The sequence below is a fragment of the Macaca fascicularis genome, chromosome 9, assembly GCF_037993035.2.
Source record: "Macaca fascicularis isolate 582-1 chromosome 9, T2T-MFA8v1.1".
In the NCBI taxonomy this organism is placed as follows: Eukaryota; Metazoa; Chordata; class Mammalia; order Primates; family Cercopithecidae; genus Macaca; species Macaca fascicularis.
Window position 1 is genome coordinate 27,836,695 of NC_088383.1, and position 12,268 is coordinate 27,848,962.

Consider the following 12,268-nt stretch of genomic DNA (forward strand, 5'->3'; position numbering starts at 1 on the left):
GAATTTCACAATGTTAGCCAGGATTTCTATCTCCTGACCTCGTGATCCGCTCGCCTCTGCCTCCCAAAGTGCTGGGATGTGTGAGCTCACATGTGTGAGCACCACGCACCCGGCGACTCTCTCAAATTCTTGTGCGGGATCCAAGAACCCTCTGTTGGGGTCTGGAACAGGGCCCACTTCCAGTAAAAATTTCACTGTTCATCTCCTCCAAAACTCAAGTCTGAGTTGAGAAGAATGGCAAACTTTGTTGCCACTGTAATCCTGTTAAGAGGTGGGACCTTTTAGAGGCATTTAGTTCAGGAGGGCTCTGCCCTCATCAATGACTAATGCCATTACCGTGGGGTACAGACCATTTAACAGATGAAGACAACAGAGATTTAGAATCTGACTCAAAATTCCAGACTTCTCATCCCATGGGTATTGATACACAAATTCGTGACATACTAGGGAATAAAGCAGACTGTAAAACTACCTTAAGTATGCATATCTGTGGCCGGGCGCGGTGGCTCACGCCTGTAATCCCAGCACTTCGGGAGGCTGAGGTGGATGGATCACCAGATCAGGAGATCGAGACCATCCTGGCTAACACAGTGAAAACCCCGTCTCTACTAAAAAGCAGTAGCGGGCGCCTGGAGTCCCAGGTACTTGGGAGGCTGAGGCAGGAGAAAGGCGTGAACCTGGGAGGCGCAGCTTGCAGTAAGCTGAGATCGTGTCACTGCACTCCAGCCTGGGCGACAGAGTGAGACTCCATCTCAAAAAATAAAAACAAAAAAGAAAGTATGCATATTCACGTTTGTCTATAGAAAAAACTGTCTGAAAGAATTTATTCTAAGACACGTATCCCTCAGTAATGAGATTATGGGTGATTTAATTATATTTTCAGCATTTTTAGCAAAATAAATGTATTTGTTTTAAGGCTAGTCAAGTGAAGCAATGTATCATTTTTAGAGTCAGAAAGAAACAGTAAGTTCCTTACAGCCTGGGGGCAGTAAAAAGAAAAAAATAAACAGTAACTTCTTTTGAAACTGTAAAAATAATCAGATCATTTCAAGATACATATTTTCTACCTATTTCTTTGAAAAGATTTATTTGAATTAGTTTTAACTCTTTTCTTTCACAAAAGGATTTAGGATTGAGCTCTTCTCAATGAAACAGTTCGTTTTCTGTGGCTTCCTTTCTACCATTTAATTTCAAGTGTATTCAGCCAATTAAGCAACCAGGAATTCCAAATGTGTTACCATCTTTCAAAGCAAGTAATGCCTGAGTGTTTTCAATATATTTGAGCCCTGTTAAGACTGCCTAGGGTACATAAAAATCCCTTTATCATCTCTACCAACATCACATACTACTAACTGTCCATCCAGTTGATGGTAAATTCTCCTAAAATCAGGCCTCTTGATGTTAACTAAGACAAAGAGTTGTTCCAAAAACTTTAATACCATATTCAATAGGCCATGTCAGACTTCTTTTTCAATTACTAGGACTTCTCCAGACACTGTCATCTTGGTAAATAGCACCTTCAATGCATTCATCTGATCAAACCCAGAAACACCTCTCCCCATCATCTCTTTTATCTGATCTCTCATGCAATTCCACTTTCTTCAAAATATATCTCATTCCCTTCTTTCCATAACCACTGCAACCGCATAAATGGGGGGGCAGGGGCGGTATTTTTAACTGGTAACACCTTCCACTCTTGCCCTCTCCTATTCTCCATACAGCAAAAGCCAGTCATCTTTTAAAAACAAAAATCTAATTATGTTTCAAAAGTTTCAGTGTGGCCGGGCGCGGTGGCTCAAGCCTGTAATCCCAGCACTTTGGGAGGCCGAGACGGGTGGATCACGAGGTCAGGAGATCGAGACCATCCTGGCGAACATGGTGAAACCCCGTCTCTACTAAAAAATACAAAAAACTAGCCGGGCGAGGTGGCGGCGCTTGTAGTCCCAGCTACTCGGGAGGATGAGGCAGGAGAATGGCGGGAACCCGGGAGGCAGAGCTTGCAGTGAGCCGAGATCCGGCCACTGCACTCCAGCCCGGGAGACAGACCGAGACTCCGTCTCAAAAAAAAAAATAAATAAAAAATAAAAGTTTCAGTGTGGCCGGGCGCGAGTGGCTCACGCCTGTAATCCCAGCACTTTGGGAGGCCGAGACGGGCGGATCACGAGGTCAGGAGATCGAGATCATCTTGGCTAACACGGTGAAACCCCGTCTCTACTAAAAATACAAAAAAAAATTAGCCGGGCATGGTGGAGGGCGCCTGTAGTCCCAGCTACTCGGGAGGCTGAGGCAGGAGAATGGCGTGAACCCGGGAGGAGGAGCTTGCAGTGAGTCGAGATTGCGCCACTGCACTCCGGCCTGGGCGACAGAGCGAGACTCCGTCTCAATAAAAAAAAAAAAACAAAAAAACAACTTTCAGTGGTTGCCAGGGCACTTAACATGAAATCAGCCATAACAAATGCTTTACTCCCTGTATGATCTGCCTCAAGTCTTTTCTCCAACCTCTTCTGTCACTACCCCCTTTAATTACTATGTTCTAGCCACACTAGCCTTATTTTGGTTCCTCCAACCTGCTAAATCGTTTCCTAACTCAGGACCTCCAGGTATTTTTCTGTATGCCCGTGATACCTGTTCACTCTTCACCTGGTTAAGTCCTAGTCATATTTACTTCATATCAATATTAAGAGAAGATTCCACATTTGCTTTGCTCACCTGGTACATAACTGATGCCCAATAAACAAGCAGCTGCTTCAGTTCGTTAGCCAATACTAGCACAAAAAAATTAAAAATTCTTAAAATGAGGGGGAGTAAAAGTTACACAAAGGAACACAATCATATGCTTAAACCAAGAACCTGAGTGTCGATTTTCTTAAAAATTAAAAAAAAAAAAAAAACTCAACGTTTTAAAAACTATTTCTTTGCAAAACTGTAGGAACTCTCAAAAAATCTATTAAAATGTTACCATCAAAAAAAGAGACTGGAATGAAGCAAGAATAAAACATTGTCATAAGTGACTGCCCATCAAAGAGCATACTGAAAACCCTTGAAATCATTTTTCTCTTCACTACCTTTTGTTTTACAAAACGATGAGGATGAGGCTGAATCAAAATTTTAACTGCAAACAGTTTACGACTCGAAAATACACGTTATTAGTTACTTCTGGTCAAAAAGAGAAAACTTGCAAGGCTGGCCATTCGAATTATTATACCATGTTTGGGTTAAATTTAAATTCCATTTAAAAAGAAAGAAAGAGCACGGGACAGGGGCTGTGAACACTAAAGCCACTAGAAAGTCGGAAGAAACGGGAACATTACCTGCTCCCTTTACATGTATGGTAGAGACATTTCCCCAGCCCCCACCCCAGAACGCCAGACATTGAACAATGCCGGACGGATTCTCTAGCAGAAATTCCACGCCATCAGTTCGGTAAGCCAGGGTCTCTCTCCATCACGCTCACATCCCGCCTCTGCCCCCAACAGCTTCATCGTCAGCCCTGAAGTCTCGGGCCCACTCTCAGCGACGTCCCCTGATCCACTCCTCAATCCTGGGACGCGCACTGAGTTCATCACTTCTTTCCTAGAGTCCTTTCTGAGAAATCGCTTCCAAGAGCGCAATTTGCAAACAGCCACGGGCAGGACGGGAGGGAAAAAAATGGGGTGAATGCCGCGCTTACCTGGGGTTGCACCGTGCTCGACAAGGAAAACATCTCCTGCGGGCCCTCAGCGACCTCACCCGCCTGCCGAAACTGTGCCCCTCTGTCGACGGCCCGGCGGGGAGGCGCCGAGCCCTTCTTTTTACCTTTTTCTCCGACCCGTTGCCCCGCACTCCTCCCAGAAACGGAAAATGGCCTCCCCTTCCTACAGCTACTGCAACGACAGACAATCCGCCCCGGAAGGTGAGGCGCAAACGCAACACTACTTCCGGGGCAAGTGAGTTCCCACACGGCCAAGTGCCTGCGCGTTCTTTCCCGCGGAAGTAGTTGACATTTACAAGGCACAGCGTCCCCAAAGGTCTTTAGCTGTTTTTTAACGAGAGAACAGCCTTTACCCTCTTTAGACTTTTTCTTTTTTTTTTTTGGAGACGGAGTTTCGTTCTTTCGCTCAGGCTGGAGTGCAGTGGCGCGATCTCGGCTCACTGCAACCTCCGACCCCCGGGTTCAAGCGATTCTCCTGCCTCAGCCTCCCGAGTAGCTGGGATCACAGGTGCCCGCCACCACGCTCGGCTAATCTCCTCTTAAGACTCTCTACAGCTTCCTTATGAAATCTTCTGACTGGGCCTTGAGCAATAAGGTCTTTCACTACAATTTCGTGCTCTTTTCCTCACACTAAATCGAAAACTCTCCCTGTTGGTTCTGATCTGTTTCAGTCAGGCAAATTATATCCTGGGAAAACGTCAGATTACAGGGGCGGCCACCCGCTTCCTGCTCATCGTTTCTCCACATTCTGTGCCTTCACTAGCTTCCAGACCTCAGCCCTGGCTTTCGCTTTACTGTACAGTCCGAACTGGTTTCTACGCCTCGCGGGGGTGGGGAGGTCGTGTATGCGAGGAGGACCGCTTCCCACCAGCCTCGGTGGGAAGCCGGGAGAAATGTTTTCAAATCCTGCGATTCAGTGAAGCCCCAGTCGTCCCTTTACTGTCGGCCCAGAACCGTCTATGCCTCCTCCCTCATGAGGAATGACGTCAGTAGTGCCGCAGTCGCGCCCACGACTAGTGTACTGCCGGGGACTCTGGGCTTTCCCGACGCCCCCTCCCTCCACGTCTGCGTAGGGGAGGTGACGGGGGCGGGGCACGGCGGCGCTGTGACGTCACGGCCGCGCGCGGCGTGGGCGGAGCCTCACTTTGAACCCAGTTGGCGGGAGTGGCTGCTGGGCGGGGGACCGCGGCCGCGGGACCGCTGTAGGCTGGCTAGCGATGGAGCCCACCGCGGGAAGCAAGAAGGAGGCTGGAGGAGGCGCGGCGACCGAGGAGGGCGTGAATAGAATCTCGGTGCCAAAACCGCCCTCCATTGAGGAATTCAGCATCGTGAAGCCCATTAGCCGGGGCGCCTTCGGGAAAGTGTATCTGGGGCAGAAAGGCGGCAAATTGTATGCAGTAAAGGTAGGAAGTCAAGGAGGAGCAAAGGAAGGGGTCAGGCCCTTCGGCCCTCCTTCCTGCCCCCCGGCTTGGGCAGGCCCCGGGGCCGCTGGAGCAAGGAGTCTGGGTGGCCTTGCTTGCCTGGCTTGCTGAAGCCTTCAGAGCCCTGCAACATCCGCGATCGGGTCGGGTGTCTCACCTCTGTTCCGCCCTTCCCTCCATATCTCGGATGCCCAGTAGTTTGACCCTCTTCTCCCTTCCCAGCGTTAGCAAATGAGGAAACTGAGGCCAAAGGCAAAGGGACTTGACCGAAGTGATTACATCGGCCTTAGTACAACAGGGACTTAAAGCCAAAGCCGTGATTCGTAGTCTCACCCGTGCTTCGGTTAGGTTTCTAAATCCAAAAGGTTTTTAGTAATTAGTGGTTTTGTTTACCTTGTTTGTTTGCTTTGACGTGCAGAATCGCTGAAATTTTTCTACCGCAGAAGAGTGATTAGTTTGTAGGCACTGATAACTTTTTGACTCTTAACCAGGAGAAAGATGTACTCTTTTCTCTGCCTCCTGGATTCAAGCGATTCTCCTGTCTCAGCCTCCCGAGTAACCGGGATTACAGGCGCGCGCCACCACACCTGGCTGATTTTTGTATTTTTTTGGGTAGAGATTGAGTTTCGCCATGTTGTTTTCGCTATGTTGACCAGACTGGTCTGGAGCTCCTGACCTCATGTGATCCGCCCACCACGGCCTCCCAGAGTGCTGGGATTACAGGTGTGAGCCACCGCGCCCGGCCCTGTTACGAATTTTTTTTTTTTTTTTTTTGAGACGGAGTTTCACAGTGAAGTGATCTCAGCTCACTGCAACCTCCACCTCCCAGGTTCAAGCAATTCTCCTGCCTCAGCCTCCCGAGTAGTTGGGATTAAATGTGCACGCCACCAACTCGGGCTAATTTTTTGTATTTTTAGTAGAGACGGGGTTTCACCATTTTGGGCAGGCTGGTCTCGAACTCCTGACCTCAGGTGATCTGCCCGCCTCAGCCTCCCAAAACGCTGGGATTACAGGCGTCAGCCACCGTGCGTGGCATTATGAAATTTTTAAGTGTTAGCATTACCTATTTGTTTGATGTATCTTCTGGATCCTTTTTACTCATTTGGCCTTTGCCAGGATTAAGTTGGGAATATTCATTAAATTAGTAACTGTCACTTCCAAGTTATATTCTAGCTTTGCAGTTTGATGTTGATTAATTTCTGACCTGTTGTATAACCAAAAGTTCTCATTGAATGAGCCCATTGTTTTCTCTTCAAATCTTCCATTGTGAAATCTAGAATGCACTTTTATTTAAAGAGTAGGTTGAAATATGTCCTAAGCCGATCCTTTGTCCATGCAGCCATGTGTATCATTCTAAAAACATTCAACATGTATCTTGACAGCTATTCTGTCCATTCTTGGTACTCGTCCATTGCAGTGGTTTCACATTACTCACATTGTGGCACTGAGTGAAGGTGGTAAAGGAAATGAGAAACCCGCAACTTGTTAGTGGGATTTCAGCTTCCTATTGGACATTGTCAAGTGAATATCCGGCACACACCTCCAAATTGTACTTGCCTAACCTTAACTAATCCTTTCCACCTAACTGCCTACATTCTGATCCGCCTATATTCCTTCTCTCCGTTTGATAACACCTTCACCCCTGTCCTTCAGACTAGAAACCTGAATCACTTTATTTCATCTCTGTATCTCTCTCAGCGTTCCTGTCAGTTCCTTCTCTGTTAGTCATGCTTTTTATCCGTTTCCATTCCCAAGTCCCTGCCCAAGTACAGGCTTTCACTTTTCCCCCTGTTTATTTGGTTATAAAGGTACAGGCTGGGTGCAGTGGCTCACTCCTGTAATCCCAGCACTTTGAGAGGCCAAGACAGGTGGGATTACCTGAGGTCAGGAGTTTGAGACCAGCTGACCAACATGGTGAAACCCTGTCTCTACTAAAAATACAAAAAATTAGCCGGGCATGCTGGCACGCCAGCTATTCAGTAGGCTAAGGCAGGAGAATCACTTGAACTCGGGAAGCAGAGGTTGCAGCGAGCTGAGATTACACCAATATATTCCAGCCTGGTTGACAGAGCAGGACTAAGTGTCAAAAAAAAAAAAAAAAAAGGGCAGGCACTGTGGCCCACGCCTGTAATCCCAGCACGTTGGGAGGCTGAGGCGGGCGGATCACCTGAGTTCAGGAGTTCGAGACCAGCCTGGCCAACATGGTGAAACCCTGTCTCTACTAAAAATACAAAAATTAGCTGGATAGTGGTGTGCACCTGTAATCCCAGGTGCTTGGGAGGCTGAGGCAGGAGAATCACTTGAACTTGGGAGGTAGAAGTTGCGGTGAGCCAAGATCGCGCCACTGTACTCCAGCCTGGGAGACAGGGTGATACTCCATCTCAAAAAAAAAAAAAAAAGGTACAATTCAGTGGTTTTAGTAAATTAAGATAGTTGTATAACCATCGCCACAATCTAGTTTTAGAATATTTCCATTGCCGGAAAACCTCTTCTGCTCATCTGCAGTGCCTACCCCATTAACACCCCCAGCCCCAGATAACCACTGATCTACTTTCTGTCTCCATAGGTTTGCCATTTCTGGACATTTCATATAAATGGAATCATACAATATGTGGTCTGCATCTGGTTTTTTTCACTCGACATGACATTTTTGAGGTTCATCATGCCTTCATTTCCATACATAGTCTGTTGGAATAGCCTCCTAGCTAGAATCATTATCTTCGTTTTTTCATTCATTCCTTACACTGTGACATGTAAACTCAAGTTCAGACTCTTTAGAAAAGCAGTCGTTTTCCCAGTTCTGGCTCCGTATTTCCACTGTATCTTCCTCATACCCTGTGTTTTGGCCTCAGCAGACAATTGGCTAGTCTCTAAATGCTGTGTATTTTCTTGCTTCTCTGCTTATGTTTATGCTAGTTCTTTTTTTTTTTGGGGGGAGACAGAGTTTCGCTCTCGTTGCCCAGGCTAGAGTGCAATGGTGTGATCTCAGCTCACCGCAACCTCCACCTCCCAGGTTCCAGCGATTCTCCTGACTCAGCCTCCTGAGTAGCTGAGATTACAGGCATGCACCACCACACCTGACTAATTTTGTATTTTTATTAGAGACAGGGTTTCTCCATGCTGGTTAGGCCGGTCTCAAACTCCTGACCTCAAGTGGTCCACCTGGCTCGGCCTCCCAAAGTGCTGGGATTACAGGTGTGAGCCACTGTGCCTGGCCTTATGCTGGCTCCTTTTTAAGTGCTTTTCTTCCACCCTTTTCTGCTATTCTCCACCTGTCTTATTCATGTATTACGATTCATCTTAGCTCCCCTTCAGACCTTCCCTAATCTTTCAGACCCATCTCATTGAATTGGTTACTTTATATGTTCCTGAGATTTTTGCTTTTCCTTCTACAGTACTCAGTCATGATCAGTTGTTGAAACGAAAACACCAATCCATGTATTTAATCAGTATTTGCTTAGCACCCACCCTCTTCGTGTCTAAGAACTGGACAACAATGGAGAACAAAACAAACATGCCCTCATAGCCAGTGAAATGATGGGAAAAATCATGTTACCGACTTGCTTTGTCAATTTCCCTCAGTTTTCTTAAAGAAAGCAGTTAAGGCAGGAATTTATAATGTATTAATGATTTTATTAAGTAATCTTTGAAAGAAATATGCCTTTTTTTTCTTGTAGCAGTTCTGAGAATTGATCCCAGTGTTACTGACTATTCAGTTTAGTGTTCCAACTTTATTTTTATTTATTTATGTATTATTTATTTATTTGTTTGTTTGTTTATTTATTTATTTTTATTTTTTATTTTTTTGGAGACAGAAGTCTTGCTCTGTCGCCCCAGGCTGGAGTGCAGTGGCGCGATCTCGGCTTACTGCAAGCTCCACGTCCTGGGTTCACGCCATTCTCCAGCCTCAGCCTCCCGAGTAGCTGGGACTACAGGCACCTGCCACCATGCCAGGCTAATTTTTTGTATTTTTAGTAGAGACCGGGTTTCACCGTGGTCTCGATCTCCTGACCTTGTAATCTGTCCGCCTCGACCTCCTAAAGTGTGGGATTACAGGCGTGAGCCACCGCACCTGGCCTTTAATTTTTTTTAGTGTTCCAACTTTAATAGTTCTGTTTCTGTACAGATTACCTTGAAACTTGAAGTTCTAACCATTCCAGCTTAAGATTTTTTTTCATAGGCAAACTTCTGACATTATTCCTCTTTCTGATTCTATTCCCATCTATCAAAGAATCAGAAGTTAAAAAAAAAAAATTAGGTAGTTACTCCATGCCCAGGTCCTACTTATCTGTGGGCTTATGAAGAATGTAACTATCTTTTGACTTTGTTATCAGAACAGTGGAACAGAATTTTTTTTCTATTAATATGCAGGGCAGTCTGGGAGCATTTGTTTAATTTTTTTTCCTTCTCTAAAGAGATTGTGATACTTCTGCCATTTAATACCAAGATAAGCAATTCTATCTTGAAGATTTTTTTTAAAACTGTCTTAACTATTTTTTGTACATGGTTTCCTGATAGCAGTGCAAGTCCACATGACATCTATATGTGTTCTCTCTGTTCGTATTTTTATGATGGTAACTTTGAAACCTGAGATCACTCTGTATTTTTTTTTTTTTTTGAGACAGAGTCTCACTCTGTCGCCCAGGCTGGAGTGCAATGGCACGATCTCGGCTCACTGCAATCCCCGCCTCCCAGGTTCACGCCATTCTCCTGCCTCAGACTCCCGAGTAACGGACCACAGGCACCCGCCACCATGCCTGGCTAATTTTTTTTTGTATTTTCAGTAGAGACGGTTTCACCATGTTAGCCAGGATGGTCTTGATCTCCTGACCTCGTGATCCACCTGCCTCAGCCTCCCAAAGTGCTAGGATTACAGGCATGAGCCACCCCACCCGGCAGAGATCACTCTGTAATTTTAAAAAAAAGTCAGGGAGCTGTGACTCATACCTGTAATCCCAGCACTTTGACAAGGGTATTGCTTGAGGCTCATTTTAGGCCGACCTGGGCAACATAGTGAGACCTTGTCTCTACAAAAACATAAAGTAGCCAGATGTAGTGATGCGTGCCTGTAGTCCCAGCTACTTGGGAGGCTGAGGTGGGAGGATAACTTGAGCCTGGGAAATCAAGGCTGCAGTAAGCCTTGATCATGCCACTGCACTCAGTCTGGGTAAGAGATGGAGACTCTGTCTCAGAATAAAATAACATATCATTTTTATTTTATCTATTACAGGTTGTTAAAAAAGCAGACATGATCAACAAAAATATGACTCATCAGGTCCAAGCTGAGAGAGATGCACTGGCACTAAGCAAAAGCCCATTCATTGTCCATTTGTATTATTCACTGCAGTCTGCAAACAATGTCTACTTGGTGAGTAAATAATTTTTACTTTGTTTCTTTATCCATTCAGCAGTCAGTGGACCCAGTGATTTAAGAGAACCATGTCTAGATTCAGAGTACTTGCATTTGAATTCTGGCTGCACTCACTACCTTGGCAAATTTACCTGTTATATTAGTTAGAGTTCTCCAAAGAAAAAGAACCAATAGGATATATGCATATGTGTTGCGGGAAGTCAGGGACCCCGAACGGAGGCACCCGCTAAAGTCGCAGCAGAAGAACATAAATTTTGAAGTTTTCATGGACATTTATTAGTTCCCCAAATTAATACTTTTATAATTTCTTATACCTGTCTTTACTGTAATCTCTGAACATAAATTGTGAAGATTTCATGGACACTTATCACTTCCCCAATGAATATCCTTGTAATTTCCTATGCCTGTCTTTACTTTAATCTCTTAATCTCGTCATCTTCTTTGTAAGTTAAGGAGGATGAATGTCGCCTCAGTACCCTGTGATTGTGTCAACTGCACAAATTGTTTGTAGAGCGTGTGTGTTTGAGTATGAAATCTGGGCATCTTAAAAAAAGAACAGGATAACAGCCATGTTCGGGGAACAAGAGAGGTAACTTTGAACTGGGAACAAGAGAGGTAACTTTGAACTGGGAACAAGAGTGGTAACTTTGAACTGGCCGCCGGTGAGCGGACGGAACAGAGCTACATTCCTCCTCTTTCATAAGCAAATAGGAGAAATATCTCTGATTTCTTTTTCTCAGCAAGGAACATCCCTGAGAAAGAGAATGCGCCCTGAAGGTAGGCCTATAGACGGCCCCTTTTTAAGGCATCGCCCCTTTCTAAGGCATCCCGTCTTTTATGGTCAAAGGGCCGAGGGGATGAAATAAGCCCAGGTCTCCTATAGTGCTCCTAGGCTTATTAGGATGAGAAAATTCCCACCTAATAAATTGTGGTCAGACAGATTATCTGCTCTCAAACCCTGTTTCCTGATAAGATGTTATCAATGACAAGGCGTGCCCGAAACTTCATTAGCAATTTTAATTTCACCTCATCTGGTGGTCCTGTGATCTCGCCCTGCCTCCATTTGCTTTGTGATATTTTATTACCTTGTGAAGTATGTGATCTCTGTGACCCACACCCTATTCCTGCACTCCCTCCCCTTTTGAAAATCGCTAATAAAAACTTGCTGGATCCTGCCGACATGTGATATCTCCCCTGGACACCCAGTTTTAAATTTCTCTCTCTTGTGCTCTTTCCCTTTATTTCTCAACCCAGCCGAGACACTTAGGAAATAGAAAAGAACCCATGGTAAACATGGTGAGCGGGTTCTCCCGATACATACAGTGTGTGTGTATGTGTACGTATATATACACAGAGACACAGGCCAGGGGCCGTGGCTCACACCTGTAATTCCAGCACTTCGAGATGCTGAGACGGGAGGATCACTTGAAGCCAAGAGTTCAAGACCAACTTGGGGATGAGACTCCATCTCTACAAAAAAATTAAAATAAAAATTAGCTGGGCATGGTGGTGTGCAGCTAGCTAATAGAGATACCATTGCACATAACTGCACCCCAACCTGAGATAGAGTCTCCCTCTGTTGCCCAGGCTGGACTGCAGTGGCGCAATCTTGGCCACCCTGTGCCTCATGGGTTCAAGCAATTCTCGTGCCTCAACCTCCCAAGTAGCTGAGATTAAAGGCATGTGTCACCAGGCCCAGCTTAATTTTTTATATTTTAGTAGAGACGGGGTTTCGCTATTTCGAGAATAGCCAGGCTATTCTCGAACTCCTGGCCTCAAGTGATC

At 45.6% G+C, this 12,268-nt stretch overlaps 2 protein-coding genes across 9 annotated transcripts in view; one reads left to right on the top strand and one right to left on the bottom strand.

Annotated features, from left to right (window-relative positions):
• YME1L1 (YME1 like 1 ATPase) overlaps positions 1-3,867 on the bottom strand; it is a 44,203-nt gene extending 40,336 nt beyond the window's left edge. The window contains exon 1 of the mRNA XM_015455442.4: positions 3,671-3,867. Coding sequence (XP_015310928.3) covers positions 3,671-3,703 — 33 coding nt within the window. The 5' untranslated portion in view covers positions 3,704-3,867. The remainder of the gene's footprint in view (positions 1-3,670) is intronic.
• A 99-nt stretch (positions 3,868-3,966) lies between these two features.
• Positions 3,967-12,268, top strand: part of MASTL (microtubule associated serine/threonine kinase like) — a 33,878-nt gene continuing 25,576 nt past the window's right edge. For 4 of the 8 annotated variants that reach the window (XM_005564840.4, XM_045399731.2, XM_005564841.4 and 1 more), the window contains exons 1-2: positions 4,834-5,094; positions 10,343-10,480. In XM_005564840.4, coding sequence (XP_005564897.3) covers positions 4,909-5,094; positions 10,343-10,480 — 324 coding nt within the window. In that variant the 5' untranslated portion in view covers positions 4,834-4,908. Of the gene's footprint in view, positions 4,200-4,833; positions 5,095-10,342; positions 10,481-12,268 lie in introns of those variants that run through there. The other 4 variants (XM_045399734.2, XM_074001275.1, XM_065520438.1 and 1 more) reach the window with 2 other exon arrangements.